Source organism: Nelumbo nucifera, chromosome 7 (assembly GCF_055504915.1).
Source record: "Nelumbo nucifera cultivar China Antique chromosome 7, China Antique-T2T, whole genome shotgun sequence".
Classification (NCBI taxonomy): domain Eukaryota; kingdom Viridiplantae; phylum Streptophyta; class Magnoliopsida; order Proteales; family Nelumbonaceae; genus Nelumbo; species Nelumbo nucifera.
In genome coordinates, this window is record NC_142655.1 from 6,037,994 (window position 1) to 6,056,358 (window position 18,365).

The window sequence follows — 18,365 nt, forward strand, 5'->3', positions numbered from 1 at the left end:
GATCACGCGTCATCAACCCCAGCCTTATGGAAAACAGATAGACCTTAGAGGGCTACCTACATATCCTTTAACAATGGATCAGGCCATCATTATTTGCTGATTTTAGAAAATTGGGATCTACTCCTCACAAAGCACACCTCACATCCATATCCCACCGTGTATTGAGAACATCACCCATGAACAATAATACAAAAGTATGAAAAATGTTCTCAATACATGGTGAGGTGTACCTGTGAGGTCAATGTGAGGAGTGCTCTATGAGGAGCAGATCTAGACCCTTCTAAAACGTTGAAGACCGAGAGAGTGAAAAACAACTCCCTGTAGATTTAGTCCCGGTTTGGGATCACTCCAGAGAATCTCATTCTCAAAATCCTTTTTGAAAAGGATAGATTTTGAGAATTTTCATCCTGAGAATCATTATAGTCTTGTTTGGCACAATCATCTGAGAATCATTATAGTCTTGTTTGGCACAATCCTGAGAATTTATCGTTAACATCCAAGACAGATTTATATTAATATAGAGGGAGAAATTTCCTGCATTCCAAAACTATTGGAATGAGAGATGGGTAAAAAAAGCCTTAGGTTGACATGTTATTTGTCAGATTTTCATACAAGTTAAGATAGATGACTGGATCTGGTACCCCAAAAAATAAAAGTAAAAAGAAAAAAGAAAAAAAGAAAAGAAAATAACATATTAGTGGACTCAATACAAGGACTTCAACTAAAAAATGTTTTAACTCCTATATTGTTGTCCTAGCTACAGCATCACCATCCGTGAGCAACAATCAATTTTTTGGGATCAAGAGAGAACGAAACAATCAATTTATTGTTTTGTGGATACATTGCACCAACAATAAAATTTATTGGGATCAAGAGTTCCATACCTGTGAGTTGGGAGAGTAATGACGGTGTTGGAGACGACCGATGAAGAAAGAACGACTGAAAAGGATTCTCAAACTGAGAAGAAAAGAAAGAAAAAAAAAACAATGGAGAGAGTCGTTGCAACTTAAAATAATATGTATGAGGAAGATGATGTGGAGAAAACAAAACTAGTCGAAATATTACCTGAGATAGAGTATGAGAAAGATGATGTCGGCGATGCTAGAGAGAGTTGTTGCAACTTGCAAGAAGATGCAAGGCAAAATATGAAGAGAACGAGGGTTTTAGGTCGAAGATATTTATAATTACCATTGTACCCTCACTATCACGTGTGACTCTTATCACACGTTCGTTTTTTAAAAAAGGATGTCACGAAAATGAATTCGACCAAGATTTCTCATTCAAAGAATCCAATTTTTTTCACTCCAATGAATCAAGCTGACGGAGGGGTTTTTTCATCCCATTTCAAATGAGAAACGGGGGCCGAGCAAAACCAAACACGATTCTCATTCTCATAATCGCTAGAATCACCAAAAACGATTCTGAGAAGTGATGCCAAATGGGGCCTTAGGGTCCCTTCCCCATAAAACGGGTCCTTAATTTATTAGGGTCCCATATGGGGAGAGGACCCTGTTTATAACTTTTTTACGCTATTATTTTTAGTGAACCTAGAGTAATAAGAACTTGTTTTTTTTTCCTGGACCAGACTACTTTGATTCGATTAGATCATCCAGAAACAATAAACGCTGATTTGGGCAGGAAAGATGGGCCCACGGGAATCCAGCGGGCTTAGGTTTGTTAGGAGAGAAAGAGACCCGCTCCACCAGAATTGATGCGGGTGGGGTACCCCGTACCCGATCTACATGCCCATTACCAATTTTCATATTTAACATCAACACACAGCTGACAGTTCATGTGAGAAATGATTATATAGAAAAGGTTGATATATCTGACGGCTAGCATTATTTGATCATGTCAGCTATCTTCACTTAGAAGGAACGATTTTTATCATGAGCCCCACATCTCGTGATCAGACAATCATAACCATCCAATTAATGACACTCATTAAAACCCTATACGGATCCCCAAAAGAATGTCCGAGCAAAGAGTCAACAAAATCAAAATCCTTCCTTGCAGCCATCAATCATCTCTTTTCTCTTAATTAACTCCAACCCACACCTCACTCCACTGTCTGCGTTCAGATCCACCACTCACCAGCCGAATTGGGACCCATTCCTCACATAGGACGCCTCTCACCGACCTCACAGCATGGTGAGAACATCTCCCGTGAATAATAATGTAATAAATACGGGAGATGTTCGTAATATATGGTAGGCTGTGCCTGTCAGGTCGGTGTGAGGCGCTGTGTGTAAGGAGCAGATCCGGTCTCCTTACAGCCTATCTCCTATAAAAAGTCAAGCATTGACTTTCCAGGTGACTGTATTTACCGTCTATAAACTGTAGATCATTTGCTGGCATCGGCGACCGCGGATGACAGCTCAGCCCAGCGACACGCCGGAGAAAAAAACTAAGGCTTTATTTATTTTTCTTTCTTTATTTTCGGTCTCTTCTCCTAACGACCAATGAAATTTCTCATAATAGGAAAAAATAAGGAAAAAAAGGTATTCGTTGGAACTTCACTCTCGATCTTCTTCAGTCGATACGCAGCAAGTCCAAAAGCTTCAACTAATCGTTATTTAATTTCATTTTTCTGAAGCTTTTAATGACGTAGAGGAAGAAAAATAATTTAAATGATTGGAGGGGTTTTGTTTTCTAATCTCACTCTGTCGGTGGGATTTATAAACTGACACTGAGCCATTACAGCTAGAGCTGATCGTTGCTCTGTCGCCTTCCTGCTTTTTGTTTTTTTAGGGGATTTCTATTGCAGGGGCAGGTAAAGGGTGGAGGCATTTTGAGCTTTTGAGCCAGCCGCGGCACGAGTTCTTCGTCCGCGGTGGTTGATTGATCCGCTGGTCGATTTATCACTGTTTTTCCTTGCAGGATTCTTGTGGTTATCTTTGAATGATTAATTTGAGGTGGGTTTTCTGATTTCTGTTGTTTGAAAAAAAATTCGCTCACATTTGGTGAATTATCACCGGGAGAAAGAATAAACCTTTTTTGTCCTTTAATTTCTCTGTGATTCAATTGTTTTTTGAAGAGGAATTCGCATTAAAAATGTGTTTTTGATGCATTTGGTTTTGTTGGGTAGAGTGGATCCGGATGAAATTTAGTGATTTTGTGAAAAAAATAAAAGGATTTTGACCGCAAGAGAAGACTTATGGAAGGGGGAAAGCTGATTCTTAGTATATCTTTTTCAGGTGTTTCAAGGCAGATCTGAACTGGAACTGAACCATTTCAGGAAGAAAAGATAAATCTGATAAATCTGTTTTTCAGAGTGAAAACGTGGAAAAGCAGATTCCTAAGCTTTTTTGCATGTGGTGAGAGGTAGACCCGAGACTTTTTGGAGTGTCGATGATCCTTAGATCTCGTTGAGATTTAACCAGTTTATCTTATCGATCACCCCCACTCGACTGAAGGGAAACAGACGCCAATGGAGTCCGAAGGAGAAGCAGCGGTTAGTATTCGATCTGTTCCCCCTGTCCACTATGCTCTGAAATTCATTGGGTGCATAAGAATCTCAGTTTTCAAAGTCATGAGATTTCAATGTCTCACATTGTGCTTCACTTATCTGATGGAAATTTTAGTAGTTTAGCGTAGACTGATTTGTTCGTTGCTCTTTATCCATCACTTTCTTTGTTGTTTTGCGAAAGACATCTTCATTGCACAGAAATTCTGTCTTATCGTGCTCTTAATTAGTTTTGCGTTTCTTTCTGCACTATTAGCTTATTATCCTATTGTTCTTAGTGAATTGATGTATTAATAGTCTGTTCCTGAAATTGCATTCTTCCTTTTCTCCCCCGACTTTTACCAATTATGTCATTTGATTGTTCAGCCAAAGACTTCAAAGCACGGTCAGGTCTGCCAGATCTGTGGTGACAATGTTGGCACCACGGTGAGCGGTGAACTCTTCATCGCTTGCGATGTTTGTGCATTTCCCGTCTGCAGGCCTTGCTATGAGTATGAGAGGAAAGACGGGACTCAATCTTGTCCTCAATGCAAGACCAGATACAAGAGGCACAAAGGTTTGTTGGAAATTAGTCTTAGTCATTACTTGTTAATAGATGAGCGTGGAGAAATAGAAATGGATGATGTTGATTTTTCTTATTTGCAGGAAGTCCTCCTATTCGGGGCGATCCTGTTGAGGATGACATGGATGATGTTGATTATTCTTCTGGAAATCAAGACCAGAAGCAGAAGATTGCAGAGCGTATGCTAAGTTGGCATATGAGCTATGGGAGAGGTGAGGATGTCAGGACCCCAAACTATGATAAAGAAGTTTCTCTCAACCATATCCCTTTGCTCACCAATGGCCAGTCGGTAGGTCAAGCATTGTTTAAGCATGAATTCATCCTAACTAGTTATGTGAATGGTCACTGAATGAGACTGTGTCCTTGGTTTGTTTTTTCAGGTTTCAGGAGAGTTGTCTGCAGCATCTCCTGAGCGTATTTCCATGGCATCTCCTGGGGCAGGTGGTGGAAGCAAGCGTGTGCATCCACTCCCTTATTCAGTGGATGCCAATCAGTCACGTATGTGTCTCTCTCTCGTCCCCTACATACACACAAGCACACACGCACACACACACACATATTTAAGATGCATTGCACGTAAGCACCAATATTCTGTTTTAGTATTGATTCGAGCTTCCAAAAATATCTTCTATTTGCAGCTAATATTAGGGTTGTAGACCCAGCAAGGGAGTTTGGTTCACAAGGATTTGGTAATGTAGCGTGGAAAGATAGAGTCGAGGGCTGGAAGGTGAAGCAGGAAAAGAATGTTGTTCCAGTGAGTACTCATGCCACTTCTGAAGGCAGGGGAGGTGGAGATATTGATGCCAGCACTGATGTACTTTTGGACGATTCTTTAATGTGAGCTCCCTTTTTATTGGATACCACAAACTTTAATTTGTTATTGAATTGTATATATTTATAAAAGTTGGATTTTTTTGTGGGGTTCTGTAGGTTCTGTTTATCTGTCCATCAAGGTTTGGGATTTTGACATTTTTCTACATTCTACAATACTTGGTGTAATGGTAAAATCTTGGACTGTCAAGCTTGAGAACACAAGTTCAAGTCTGAGAGTGGCCACTTTGTGCAAAAAATTGCCAAAGGTTAGGACCATATCCAGTCCATTCCTCCCAAGACCCCACATGGTTGGGACCAACATTGGGAATGACCTTTTTCTAATGAATTCTACTACTCTAGGATACATCACCTTCTCCTGGAAAGTTTAGAGACTGTTGGTCTTTCTTGGTTGTTAAACTAAATTTGCAACTTGAACCCTCAGAATTAGCTGTGTATATGGTGAGCGGTGACTCATTTCTGTTGTATATAGCTTAATTATCAAGGCAGCACCTAGACAACAAAAAATCACAAGACAGCAGTCTTATTGTAATATTATTACTATGGGCACATATTATTGCTAGACGTGTTAACACATTCTATCATATATTATTAATGAAGAGAGTTGATATTTTTATATCTATATGCATGCCAATTGGTATGTAAAATTAGAGAATTAACCTAGAATTTAGTTTTTTCTTTGTAAAATTCTATCACCTAGGTGGGCATATAGGCAGGTGATTAGGTGTTTCATTATTTCCTAGAATCAACTAGACTCCATTGCCAACCATGCTTTGTAGTTTCTTTGACACAAAAGTTTTGCAGGACTATGTATGCATATTTAGTTTTGTCCTTGTTATAAGAAATGAGCCTCAATGCTTTGTTTTTATAATGCAGGAATGATGAAGCTCGGCAACCTCTTTCAAGGAAGGTCTCTATTCCTTCAGCTAGGATAAATCCTTATAGGATGGTCATTGTTCTTCGATTAATTATTCTCTGCATTTTCTTGCACTACCGTATAACGAATCCAGTGCCCAATGCCTATGCTTTGTGGTTGATCTCTGTCATATGTGAGATTTGGTTTGCAATGTCTTGGATATTGGATCAGTTCCCAAAATGGCTTCCAGTAAATCGTGAGACCTACCTGGACAGACTCTCTCTGAGGTGAACGATTCTTTCTTCACTCCTCCATAATTGAGTGTCAATATATTGCTCTTTATGCTGATTTTGTGAGTTACTGATTGAAAGTTAATTTGACAACAGATATGACCGAGAGGGAGAGCCATCACAATTGGCTGCTGTTGACATTTTTGTCAGTACTGTTGACCCTTTAAAGGAACCTCCTCTTGTCACAGCAAATACCGTCCTATCTATTCTTGCAGTTGACTACCCAGTTGACAAGGTCTCCTGCTATGTCTCCGATGATGGAGCTGCCATGTTGACCTTCGAGGCTTTGTCTGAAACTTCAGAATTTGCAAGGAAATGGGTCCCTTTCTGCAAGAAATACAATATTGAGCCGCGTGCTCCAGAATGGTATTTTGCACAAAAAATTGACTATTTGAAAGATAAAGTTCATCCATCATTTGTCAAAGATCGCAGAGCCATGAAGGTAGAGTTTTTCTTCATCAATAAAGATCTTTTTTTTTTATTTGTTATTTTCCTAAATCATGTCCTTCGCCTTTTTCTTCATGTATCTTTTTTTTATTCTGTTGCAGAGAGAATATGAAGAGTTTAAAGTTCGTGTCAATGGACTTGTTGCAAAGGCACAGAAAGTTCCTGAGGAAGGGTGGGTAATGCAAGATGGTACCCCATGGCCAGGAAATAATACCAGAGATCATCCGGGAATGATACAGGTTGCTCCATTTTGCCTTAGTAGATCCGATTCAGAAGTTCATGCAGTCTATGGGTTGTTTGTAAAACCCAGTATTTCTGTTTCAGAAATGCTTATAACATTGACAAATGTTATTTATACAAGCTCATGTAGTATCTTCAGATCTAGATGATGATGTGCATATGCCTATCTTATGAACATTTTATTAAATCACCCTATTTTTCATTTCTATTTTTACATCCCAAATTATTGGCCAAACTAGTAAAGACTTACCTTGTGGCATCATTGTTGTCTACAGGTTTTCTTAGGCCATAGTGGAGGACTTGATAGTGAAGGTAATGAACTGCCACGATTGGTCTATGTATCTCGTGAGAAGCGTCCAGGCTTCCAACATCACAAGAAGGCTGGTGCAATGAATGCACTTGTAAGTATTTTTGTCATCATTAATGATCTGTTAATTTTGTAAATATCAGAAAACAGAAAGTAAAGTTACAGCAGAAGCGGAAAAATAAAAGGCACAGCCACTCAGCTGTGGTCTCATTGATAAACAAAAACATATCCTTTTTGCCAACCCAGAAATGGCAGACTCCATTACAACTCCAACTGATTTAATGCACTTCTAAGTAGCTAGACTGCTTAAATGGCTGCATAATGAAGATTGTCCATGGTATGATATATCTCAATATAATGTGCAATGCAACTCCATGACAGGTCCGTGTATCAGCAGTGCTTACCAATGGTCCCTACTTGTTGAATCTTGATTGTGACCACTACATTAACAACAGCAAGGCTCTGAGGGAAGCTATGTGTTTTATGATGGATCCAAACCTTGGGAAATCAGTTTGTTATGTTCAATTTCCACAGAGATTTGATGGTATTGACAAGAATGATCGTTATGCCAACCGTAATACTGTTTTCTTTGATGTAAGTTCTTGTGTTACTTTCTGCAACTGGGTATCTTTCATATTCTTGTGTTACTTTTCTCTTTAATCATTAATCTCTTAATGTAACTTCTGGTAATCATGTGAAAATATTTGGATTTTGTGGAAAACATTATTGTAGTTATCTTTTTGCTTCCAACTGTTCTAATTATGTTTTTATTTTCCTTTTATTCTGTATGTTAGATAAATTTAAGAGGTTTGGACGGCATCCAAGGTCCTGTTTATGTGGGTACAGGATGTGTCTTCAACAGAACAGCTTTATATGGCTATGAGCCTCCTGTAAAGCCTAAGCACAGAAAACCAGGTCTGTTTTCTAGTTTCTGTGGTGGATCACGAAAGAAGAGTTCAAAATCAAGTAAAAAAGGATTGGACAAGAAGAGATCTAGCAAGCATGTGGATCCAACTGTGCCCATATTCAATCTAGAAGATATAGAAGAGGGGGTTGAAGGTAAGGATGATTTCATATTTTCTTGGTCACCATATTTTTTTTCCAAATCAATACTTAAGAGTTTATTAAGAAGAGAAAAAAGAAAAAAGAGGGTACAATCATCAATACCCCATGGGCAAAGAGGAACAGGACCATAACATGTACAACCTTGCAGCATGAAAAGGCTAGACCAATGGATACAAAATTACACTTTTTTGTTGATTACTACATTAATCATTTGAACATGGTGTTGAGTTATGTCAAAATAGACATGCAATGTTTTTCTATTTTATCCATGAAAACAATTGATTGGTTCTTTTAAGGCTAACTCTTATGTTGTTTAATTTCTTTATTCATACTGCGTATTGTTAATTATTTTATTATAATCACTGTTATTATTGCATATAAAAATGTTATTATTCATTCATCTGGTGATAAAAGATTTTGTGAGACTGATACTTTTATTCTTGCTCCAAACCAGGTGCTGGATTTGATGATGAAAAGTCACTTCTCATGTCACAGATGAGCCTGGAAAAGAGGTTTGGTCAGTCAGCTGTTTTTGTTGCCTCTACCCTCATGGAAAATGGTGGTGTTCCCCAATCTGCCACTCCTGAGACTCTTCTTAAAGAAGCCATCCATGTTATCAGCTGTGGATATGAGGACAAGTCTGACTGGGGAAGTGAAGTAAGTCCATATCTCATTCTGATATTTTGGCTTGCATTTTGCAATTCGTTACTATGAGTTATAGGAACCTCTCATGCGATGACATTATGATACTGTAGCTTATTAAGATCTAAACCATTGTTTAAGATGGATAACAAGTAGGTGATATTTTAATAATTCGAGTCTGATTTTTCTTGGGAAAGGAAAAAAAAATTAAGATGTAAAAAAGAAAAAAGATTTGTGCCCTGTCATATGTACATGGCTTTAGGCATTCCAGCAAGAAACACTCAAGTTGTTACATGGCCTTCTGTTTCTGCAGATTGGGTGGATCTATGGTTCTGTCACAGAAGATATCCTTACAGGATTCAAGATGCATGCTCGTGGCTGGCGATCAATCTACTGCATGCCCAAACGACCAGCCTTCAAAGGATCTGCTCCTATTAACCTGTCAGATCGTCTAAACCAAGTGCTTCGATGGGCTTTAGGTTCTGTAGAAATTCTTTTCAGCCGACACTGCCCCATTTGGTATGGCTATAGTGGAAGGCTGAAATGGCTTGAGAGGTTTGCATATGTCAACACAACAATTTACCCAGTAACTGCTATTCCTCTTCTTGCTTATTGTACATTACCAGCTGTATGTCTACTTACCGGGAAGTTCATTATTCCACAGGTAACTATCACTACTTTCATCACACTGAATACATTAATTCTCACTTTGGTAACTGCTATTGAATCTCACCAAGTTGTCTGGCTTTTGACTGCAGATCAGCAACATTGCTAGTATTTGGTTCATATCCCTTTTCCTTTCCATCTTTGCCACCGGTATATTGGAGATGAGGTGGAGCGGTGTTGGGATTGATGAATGGTGGAGAAATGAACAGTTTTGGGTTATTGGAGGTGTCTCAGCCCATCTTTTTGCTGTCTTTCAAGGTCTTCTCAAAGTCCTTGCCGGCATTGATACCAATTTCACTGTCACGTCGAAGGCATCTGATGAGGAAGGGGATTTTGCTGAGCTCTACATGTTCAAATGGACAACTCTGCTCATACCACCAACCACTCTCCTCATCATCAACTTAGTTGGGGTTGTTGCTGGCATTTCCTATGCCATCAACAGCGGGTACCAATCATGGGGTCCTCTCTTTGGGAAGCTGTTCTTTGCCTTCTGGGTGATTATTCACCTCTATCCTTTCCTCAAGGGTCTAATGGGACGCCAGAACCGGACACCTACTATTGTGGTTGTGTGGTCGATTCTCCTTGCTTCCATTTTCTCCTTGTTATGGGTTCGCATTGATCCCTTTACCACCAGGGTGACTGGCCCAGATGTTCAACAGTGCGGAATCAACTGCTAGAGGGAATATAAAGACCACAGAACAACAGAAGCAACAAAATGATGTCATAGTAACACAACAGGAAATATGAAGATTTCATTTTGATATCCACATAGGCTTTTGTTTGTGATGTGCCTAAGCTGTGCCTATCATGCTGTGGTCTTATGGATTTGTGAAAGTATATATATATATGTAGATAGGACAGCGCATTTTGTTGTCTATAAGTTATGATTATTTTATTTGTTGAACCAATGAAATTATTGAGCTCTGTTTTGAGTGAGAAGAAACTGGACTAGAGCTACTTTCTTGCCTTCTGGGTTGCGTGGAAAAACAATAAATTGAATTCTAGATCTCCCAATCTGTTCTTTGTACCTTGTTTTTTGTTGTTACATGCTATTGGTTTGCAAACAACTTCAACAGGATCCATCATAATCTCAACATGACACCTTTCTTTATTAAAGGAGGTGGATTCTGGGGGTTGATACTTGTAATTTTTTCTGTTTTCTAGGGGGGATAGAAAGGCAGGCGATTTGAGTGAATGATACAGACATAAAATTGGAAAATGTTGGGCTCGCATTACCAAGCCAAATCCTAGTTGAAGCTTTAGGTCCAAGGCACAGACATTCATATTGCACTAAACAGTCCACGCCCAAGTACTCGCTGAAAACGGTTTGTTTGAGTCCGTTCACATAATCTATAATTCTATACATTAAAAATAGTCGTGAGATGCCCCATGAGTTGCAAGTGATTGTTATGATAAGTTTTAAGTCATTACATTGCAGGCTAATCCTCATATATTAGTACTTTGCTTCTATATTTTATGGGATGTGGGATTTCTTTTCTCAACACTCACACATGATCAGATATCCCCAAATATCTGCTATTTGCTGAAGCCTATGCAGTTTTGATCCGTCTCCGTATAGCTAAATCCTTGAGCTTGCATTGTATTGGAATTAAAATTGATCGCCTTTCATCCCATTTTGCATTCAAAGACAGCGTTCTGCATAAGCACATTTGGTTGTTGTCCTTTTTTTTTGGCGAAAACATTTGGTTGTTGTTCGATGACATCCAATCTGAACTCGTTTGTTTAGAGTCTGTACAATGGTTTTTTTTTTTTAAATAAATAAAAAGAGAGAGGTTTATACAATCCTCCACTATATATTATTAGTGTCATTTCAATTAGAAAAATGCGTGTTTAAAATATCAAATTTGATGTTTTAGGTAAAACTAACAATTTGCCAAAACGTTTTCAAAATATTTCAAGTAAAAAAAATCTTTCACAAAATTGTTTTGATCAACCCAAAGTACAACGCAATGCAGTAGCACCATACCAAACACCTTTATTTTCTTCTGTTTAATGAATTCCCAACTCTTCACTGACTCAAGTCAACCTTTAATTTGCAATCTTCTTATGAAAAATATTCCTGTAAGCATTTGTGGATATAACTGAGAATCCTTCATAATCCTCCTGCGGTTCATTCAACTCCAATGAATTTTTATGCTCATGGACATGCCAAGTATTGTATTTCCAGTTGGCTTTGTATATCCAACCAAACTACGAGTTCAAATCAGCCCCGACAAGATTGCCCCCCATAACGTCCCACAGCACATTCCCGCCGTGTATTGAGAATATCTCCCGATGATAATATCATAAATGATTATGTCATCATCAGGAGATGTTCCCAACACACAGCAGAGACGTGCTGTGGGACGTTATAGGGGGCAATCTTGTGGGGGGCAGATTTGATCTCCCAAACTACATGTTTTGAATTGGGATTTGTTCCTCAGCACACCTCACACCCTCACAAGTAAGGGTGTCAACAATGGACCGGTTTTGGATTGGAGCCCATCCAGTCCAAAATCAATTTGGACGGATTGGACGGACCAACAAAACATATTGGATTGGATCAATCCAGTCCAAAATATATATTAGATTGGATTCGACCTGGTCTGTCTGTAACAAATTTATATTGGATTGGGTTGGATTAAGCCAATATCTAGTCCATTGATATAAGATAAAAATATGTGTCAATGGATCAGGTTTGGGTTGAAACCAATTTAAATCAAAATGAATTTGAACAGATTGGACGACCTAGACATTGAACTGGACCAGTCCAAATTGGTTCAAAACATTCATTGGATTGGATTGGACCTAGTCCATTTATAATCAAGTCACATTGGACCCCTACTCGCAAGTGCATCCCACCATGTATTGGGAACATTCCATGAATAAATTAATGTATGGTTGGGACATGTTGTGAAGTTGGTGTGAGGAGCAGATCCGGACTCACATGTCTCCCTCCATGATATGCCACGTCAGCTCCATGTATATGCACCCCACATGTCAGATTGATGTGATGTATCACGATTGGTCCATTATCCTCCAGGCTTCCATAAAGGGTAGGGATGCATTACCAACAAAACACTCCCAACAGGCCATTGCACAGGGGAAGGGAGAATGAGGTTTCAGCCTAGGGTCAGAATTTCTAGGCCCAAAGTACAATTGAGGTAGGTGACAGTTCGGAATTGATGCCAATTCATGGGGAGGCATTGATGTATAGTGATGAAGGAAGATTTGGCCCGACCTCGCAAATCACATCACGTGGCAAAAAACAAGTAAACTCGGCACTTAAAACAGCGTACCGAGGGTATAAACACCAAAGGGAAGAGACTAGTGGTTTGAACTCCCTACAAAGTGCCCGAACTCCCTACTTAGAGCTCGAACTCCCTACGAGGAGCCCGAACTCCCTGCAAGGTGCCCGAACTCCCTACTTAGAGCTCGAACTCCCTACAAGGAGCCCGAACTCTCCCTTTGAACCCGAGTCACACAAAGCAGAGACCCGAACTGGCCCGTCTTATGATAGTTCGGGGCCCCCCTTATCCGAACTCAAGACTTCGCCTCACGCACCGCTCCAGGCACTTCGCTTCCGGAGCATTGAACTGGACGAGCCACACCGTACCTGAAACCGAAGAAGTCCGTATCCAGGGGCGGCACACCTGACTGACTCGGGATCTGACGCTTGACGGTCGCATTTCAAACGGCCGCCTGCCATCGTCACCTGTCACCGCTACCTCTAGTTACAGAGACGGCTCCGACAAAAAGAGCAGTGACGGTTCTGCCCCAGCAGAGGCGATGACGCCCGAACTGGCAGAAGCACAGAAATACTCATTCCCGACCTGACAGGAGTCTAGGAGTGAGTGCGCGAGGTGGTTATAAAAGGCTCTCCACCCCCAAAGAAGAGGTATGCAAACTTTGCGCTATCTGGTTTTATCTTGCCTTTGAAGGATTCTAACTTAAGCTTCGGAGCCTTTACACCAGGTTCTCCCCGGAGCTTCCTCATCTCCTCCGTTTCAGGTTCCCTGCTACTCAGTTCAGAGGCAAGGTCGTTGACAGCTAAGACCGGCCGGATTGTGCATCATCAATTGGCGCTGTCTGTGGGAAACGCTTCAAAAAGCCTCCCTCCAAACTCTCATAACCCCCTTTTCTTCTTCAAAAAACCCAACACTCATGGCTTCTTCCAGCAACATCGGACGTGGCACGGAGACAAACACCACCGGGGAACAACTTCAAGTTCCCGTGGTGTGCGTTGGACAGTTCACCTTCCCCCTTTCGGGGGATGGAATCCCCAGCTTGAATGCGCCACAAGCAGTGGCGCCCGTAAACCTTCCTGCCACAAGCATCCCCTTTCCTCCCCCTATTGAGACAACCTTTACTGAACCGACTGCCGTCCCCCTAGCAGCCAGCCAAAACCGGTTGGACGACCTAATGTAGTGCATGTGGGCAATGCAAGCCCAAATGCAACAGTTCCAGCAACACCAGCTTCACCAGCACCAAGTGCTGCACAACATCTCCCAGTATCACTATCAACAGCAGTTCCCCCAACTGCCACTGAACCAATCACTACTTCCACCTCGCCACCCTGCTCCGAGGCCGGTCAAGGCCTCCCCGCAGGATGGACGCCCCCACCAAGGAAAGGCCTCCAGGCCCCAGAACCCCCCTAACAGCCAGGCCTCATCCCCAGGCCGAAGAGAGAAAAAAATCATCCCCGCCTCACAGCTCGCAAGCGGGTCGGGAACCTCGCCCGCGAGATTGGCACCTCGGCGCTCCAAGCCCGAGTTCCCACTCACGGAAAACCGATTCGACGCACTGGCAGCAGCAGACTACCAGCATTCCGGGCCCATCGAGCTCAGCAACACGGAGGCCAGCAGCGCCAGTACAAGGCCCATTCAACAACGAAGGCGCCGGCGAAGTCGCCGAACCACCACCCGTGTCCTGTCAGAGCTCAGAGGCAAAGAAGAGATGAGCTCGGACGAGGTAGGAGCAGCCCCGATTCTCTCAGTTCCTTCCCCCCTCGCATCAGAACTACTGGCGGTCCCCTTGCCCAGAGATTTCAAGCTCCCACCTCTGGACAAGTATGACGGGTCCTTCGACCCCAACGACCACGTTGACGCTTTCCAGTCCCAAATGCACCTCGCTAGGGCCAGCGAATCGTGCATGTGCGTGGCCTTCACCACCACCTTCAAGGGGGTAGCTCGCACTTGGTACAGGAACCTGGCCCCCGGGTCGATAAAGTGTTGGGCTCAGTTCGTGCAGGTCCTCACCGCACACTTTGTCACCAGCAAACGGTGCCCCAGAACAGAGGAAAGCATATTCGGAGTAGTCCAAAGGGAAGGAGAATTCATACGGGGCTACATCAAGCGATTCAATGAAGCATGCTTGCAGATACCGTGGTTGGACCCCGCGGTGCAGCTCGCGGCGGCCAAAAGAGGGGTAACGCACAAAGAATTCAAATGGCACATGGTAGCTAACCAGCCCGCAACCGTGGCCGAATTCCTCAAGCTCGCGGACAAGTTCATGAGGACAGAGGAAGAAATCAACCATCGAACCGAAGGGGGGAACGAGAAAAGAAAGAGGGAAGGCGAGCCCTCCAACCCAGTCAACAGGAAAAACCCAGCCTGGGAGCCGAAGCCGAACCAGTCGTTCCGAGCTCCCCTAGCAGTTCGGACGGATTACACGCCATTAAACACAAGGCGGACCGAGATCTTAATGACGATCAAGGACGCCCCATACGTGAAGTGGCCACCTCGCCTAAAGGGAAATCCGAACGAAAGAAATAAGAATTTGTATTGTAGTTTCCATAGAGACCATGGTCATAGTACCGAACAGTGTAATAATCTCCGGGACGAGATAGAGGGGCTCATCCGTCGCGGATACTTGAGAAACTTTGTACAACACAACAATAATAACAATAAGGCAGGTCGGTAAGGGGAGCACAAAAAGGATGCCCCCAAATCTAGCAGCAGACCTGCCGAACTGTTGCAGCGACAGCCTCCGGAAGAGAGGCCAGTTCGGGGAACCATCCATGTAATTGTGGCAGGTTCGGTGGTAGCAGGGTGTACCTCGGCAGCAGCCCAGACTTCAATTCGCGAAGTGGCCCTCGAGGAACGGAACCCCCCAAAGAGACCAAAGACCGAAGAACCAATCTTCTTCACGGAGGACGACGCGCGAGGGGTCCACTACCCCTACGATGACGCGCTTGTCATTAAACTAAGGATCAGCGACTTCGAGGTCAGGCGCGTACTCGTAGATTCGGGCAGCTCAGCGGACATCCTCTTTAAATCAACATTTGACCAGCTACAGTTACAGAGGAGCGAACTAAAGCCCGCGAACACTCCCCTGGTGGGTTTCAGCGGAGAGGAAGTCAGGCCCCTCGGAAAAATAATAGTACCTGTGGAAGTCGGCACATGGCCTTGTGCGGTCAGACTCAACCATGATTTCCTGGTGGTCGTGACCCCCTCCCCATACAATGCCATAATAGGGCGGCCGATCACGCATATCCTACGGGCGGTGGTCTCCACCTACTATTTGGCCATGAAGTTTCCTACGGACTTCGGTGTGGGGGTAGCGCGGGGCGACCAGCTCGAGTCCCGCAAGTGTTATGTTGCCGCACTGAAGGGAAAAATCAAGGCAGCCGATGACCTCGAACTGGAGCAGCCTGCGGAGCAAGGCGAGGAACGAGCTTCGCCCATAGAGGAAACAGTCGCAATCCTGACTTCGGCTACGGACCCGACTCGCACACTCCAGATCAGTGTTTCTGTCGAGGAACCCCTACGAACCGAACTGGTGAGTTTTTTACTTCAAAATTTAGATATTTTTGCATGGTCCGCGGCCGATATGCCCGGCATTGACCCTAGCCTTATAACTCACAAACTTAACACTGACCCTGTAGTCAGACCCATTAGACAGAAGAAACGCAACTTAGCCCCAAAACGCTGGAGGGCGGTCGACGAGGAGGTCGAGAAGCTCCTCGCAGTAGACTTCATAAGGGAAGTCCATTACCCGAGTTGGGTGGCCAACCCTGTGCTGGTAAAAAAGGCGAATGGCAAGTGGCGCATGTGCGTCGACTACACCGACCTGAACCGAGCTTGCCCGAAAGATTGCTTCCCCCTCCCCAGAATTGACCGCCTAGTGGACGCGACCTCGGGACATGAGTTGCTAAGCTTCCTGGACGCTTACTCAGGCTACAACCAAATCCGGATGGACCAGTCCGATAAGGAAAAAACCAGCTTCATAACCAAGTTCGGCCTATACTGTTACAAGGTCATGCCCTTCGGATTAAAAAATGCCGGGGCGACCTTCCAAAGACTTGTAAATAGGCTGTTTTGGCCCCTGATTGGCACGAAGATAGAGTGTTATGTAGACGACATGGTCGTCAAGACACAGTTTTCACAAGAATTAATACAAGACTTAGATTCTGTCTTCCAAATCCTGCGTCAGTTTAGCATGAAATTGAACCCCAACAAATGTGTCTTTGGCATCACCTCAGGCAAATTCCTAGGCTACATTGTCAATCGGTGCAGTATTGAGGCCAACCCGGACAAAATAAAAGCCATCCTAGATATGAGACCACCTCGGAAAGTAAAAGAAGTTCAGAGGCTAAACGGCCGCATAGCCGCTCTAAGCCGCTTCATGTCCAAATCAACAGACCGCTGCCTACCTTTCTTCAAAGCAATCAAAGGCAAAGGGTTCGAGTGGACCCAAGACTGCCAGCTCGCGTTTGACGAGCTAAAAGGTTACCTCGCTAGTGTGCCAACCTTAGCCCAGCCCGAGGAGGGCGAGGTCTTAGAACTGTACCTCCCGGCAAGCGACGAGGTAGTCAGTTCGGTACTAATAAAAGAAACAGACCGGGTCCAGCGACCCATATATTATGTTAGTAAAATTTTGCAAGGAGTAGAGACAAGGTACCCGCAGATAGAAAAGCTAGCATACGCATTGGTGATAGCTGCTCGGAAACTCCGCCCGTACTTCCAGGCTCACACCGTCATCGTCCTGACCGACAAACCTCTGAGACAAGTTTTACTCAAACCCGAGGTTTCCGGTCGACTGACGAAATGGGCTATCGAACTCAGCGAGTACGACCTCCAGTACAAGCCAAGAACTGCTATTAAGGCCCAAGCCTTGGCAGATTTTATCGCCGAATGCACGTTTAGCCTCAAAGCCCCTAAGCCGGTCGAGCCCGAGATCCCCAGTTCGGGCGAGCTCGGAGCTCCCAAGCCAATAGAGTCTGAACCCCGTGAAGTAGCAGCCAGTGTAGCATCTATCCTGGTTAGACCAAACGCGAACTGGGATGAGGAGCCCTGGATCCTTCACGTAGATGGCTCCTTGGACCAGCAGGGTAGCGGGGCTGGAATAGTGCAACGCGGCCCGAGCATAACAAAGTTGGCATACACACTACGCTTTGAGTTCGCGGCATCCAACAACGAGGCGGAGTACGAGGCACTGATAGTCGGGCTGAACCTAGCGCACAAGGTCGGAGCAAAGCACGTAGTTATCTGTAGTGATTCCCAGCTCGTGGTCAACCAAGTTACAGGCGAGTACGAAGCACGCGAACTCACTATGATTGCATACTTGGCAAAAGTAAAGGAGGCTCTGCTCAACTTCCAGTCACACTTCATCAAGCAAATCCCGAGGTCAGAGAACACTGAGGCCGACGCCCTGTCCCGACTAGCCAGCACGAGTCACAACGCCATGAGAACCGTGTACATAGAGGACTTACCTCGGCCCAGCATTCTCGGTGGGGAAGAAGAGGTCGCTCCCGTCTCTGAAGCAGAGCCGAGCTGGATCGACCCACTTGCGAGCTTCCTACTAGACGGAACCCTCCCTACGGACCGCAATGCAGCCAAGAGGGTGCAGCGCCAGGCAGCCAAATACGTCATAATAGACGAACGGTTGTACCGACGATCCTACACGCTCCCCTACCTGCGATGCTTGCGACCTGCCGAAGCCGAGCTCGTACTCCGCGACACTCATGAAGGCTTGTGCGACGGACACCCGGG

General features: G+C 43.8%; 1 protein-coding gene and 1 long non-coding RNA gene across 2 annotated transcripts; one reads left to right on the forward strand and one right to left on the reverse strand.

Annotated features, from left to right (window-relative positions):
• Positions 1-482: 482 nt before the first annotated feature.
• Positions 483-1,261, reverse strand: LOC148790117 (uncharacterized). The gene is made up of 2 exons (XR_016078479.1): positions 1,066-1,261; positions 483-957 (listed from the first exon to the last, which is right to left on the reverse strand). It is a non-coding gene; the product is annotated as an uncharacterized LOC148790117 (long non-coding RNA).
• A 1,093-nt stretch (positions 1,262-2,354) lies between these two features.
• On the forward strand, positions 2,355-10,386 carry LOC104597394 (cellulose synthase A catalytic subunit 3 [UDP-forming]). Its single transcript, XM_088891980.1, has 16 exons — positions 2,355-2,501; positions 2,752-2,915; positions 3,198-3,454; positions 3,833-4,022; positions 4,112-4,317; positions 4,409-4,526; positions 4,667-4,865; positions 5,736-6,002; positions 6,102-6,447; positions 6,554-6,691; positions 6,968-7,093; positions 7,381-7,593; positions 7,794-8,058; positions 8,519-8,721; positions 9,020-9,370; positions 9,465-10,386. Exons 3-16 carry the CDS (start codon positions 3,431-3,433, stop codon positions 10,047-10,049), a joined length of 3,231 nt encoding a protein of 1,076 aa, XP_088748106.1. The 5' UTR covers positions 2,355-2,501; positions 2,752-2,915; positions 3,198-3,430; the 3' UTR covers positions 10,050-10,386.
• The last annotated feature ends 7,979 nt before the right edge of the window (positions 10,387-18,365 follow it).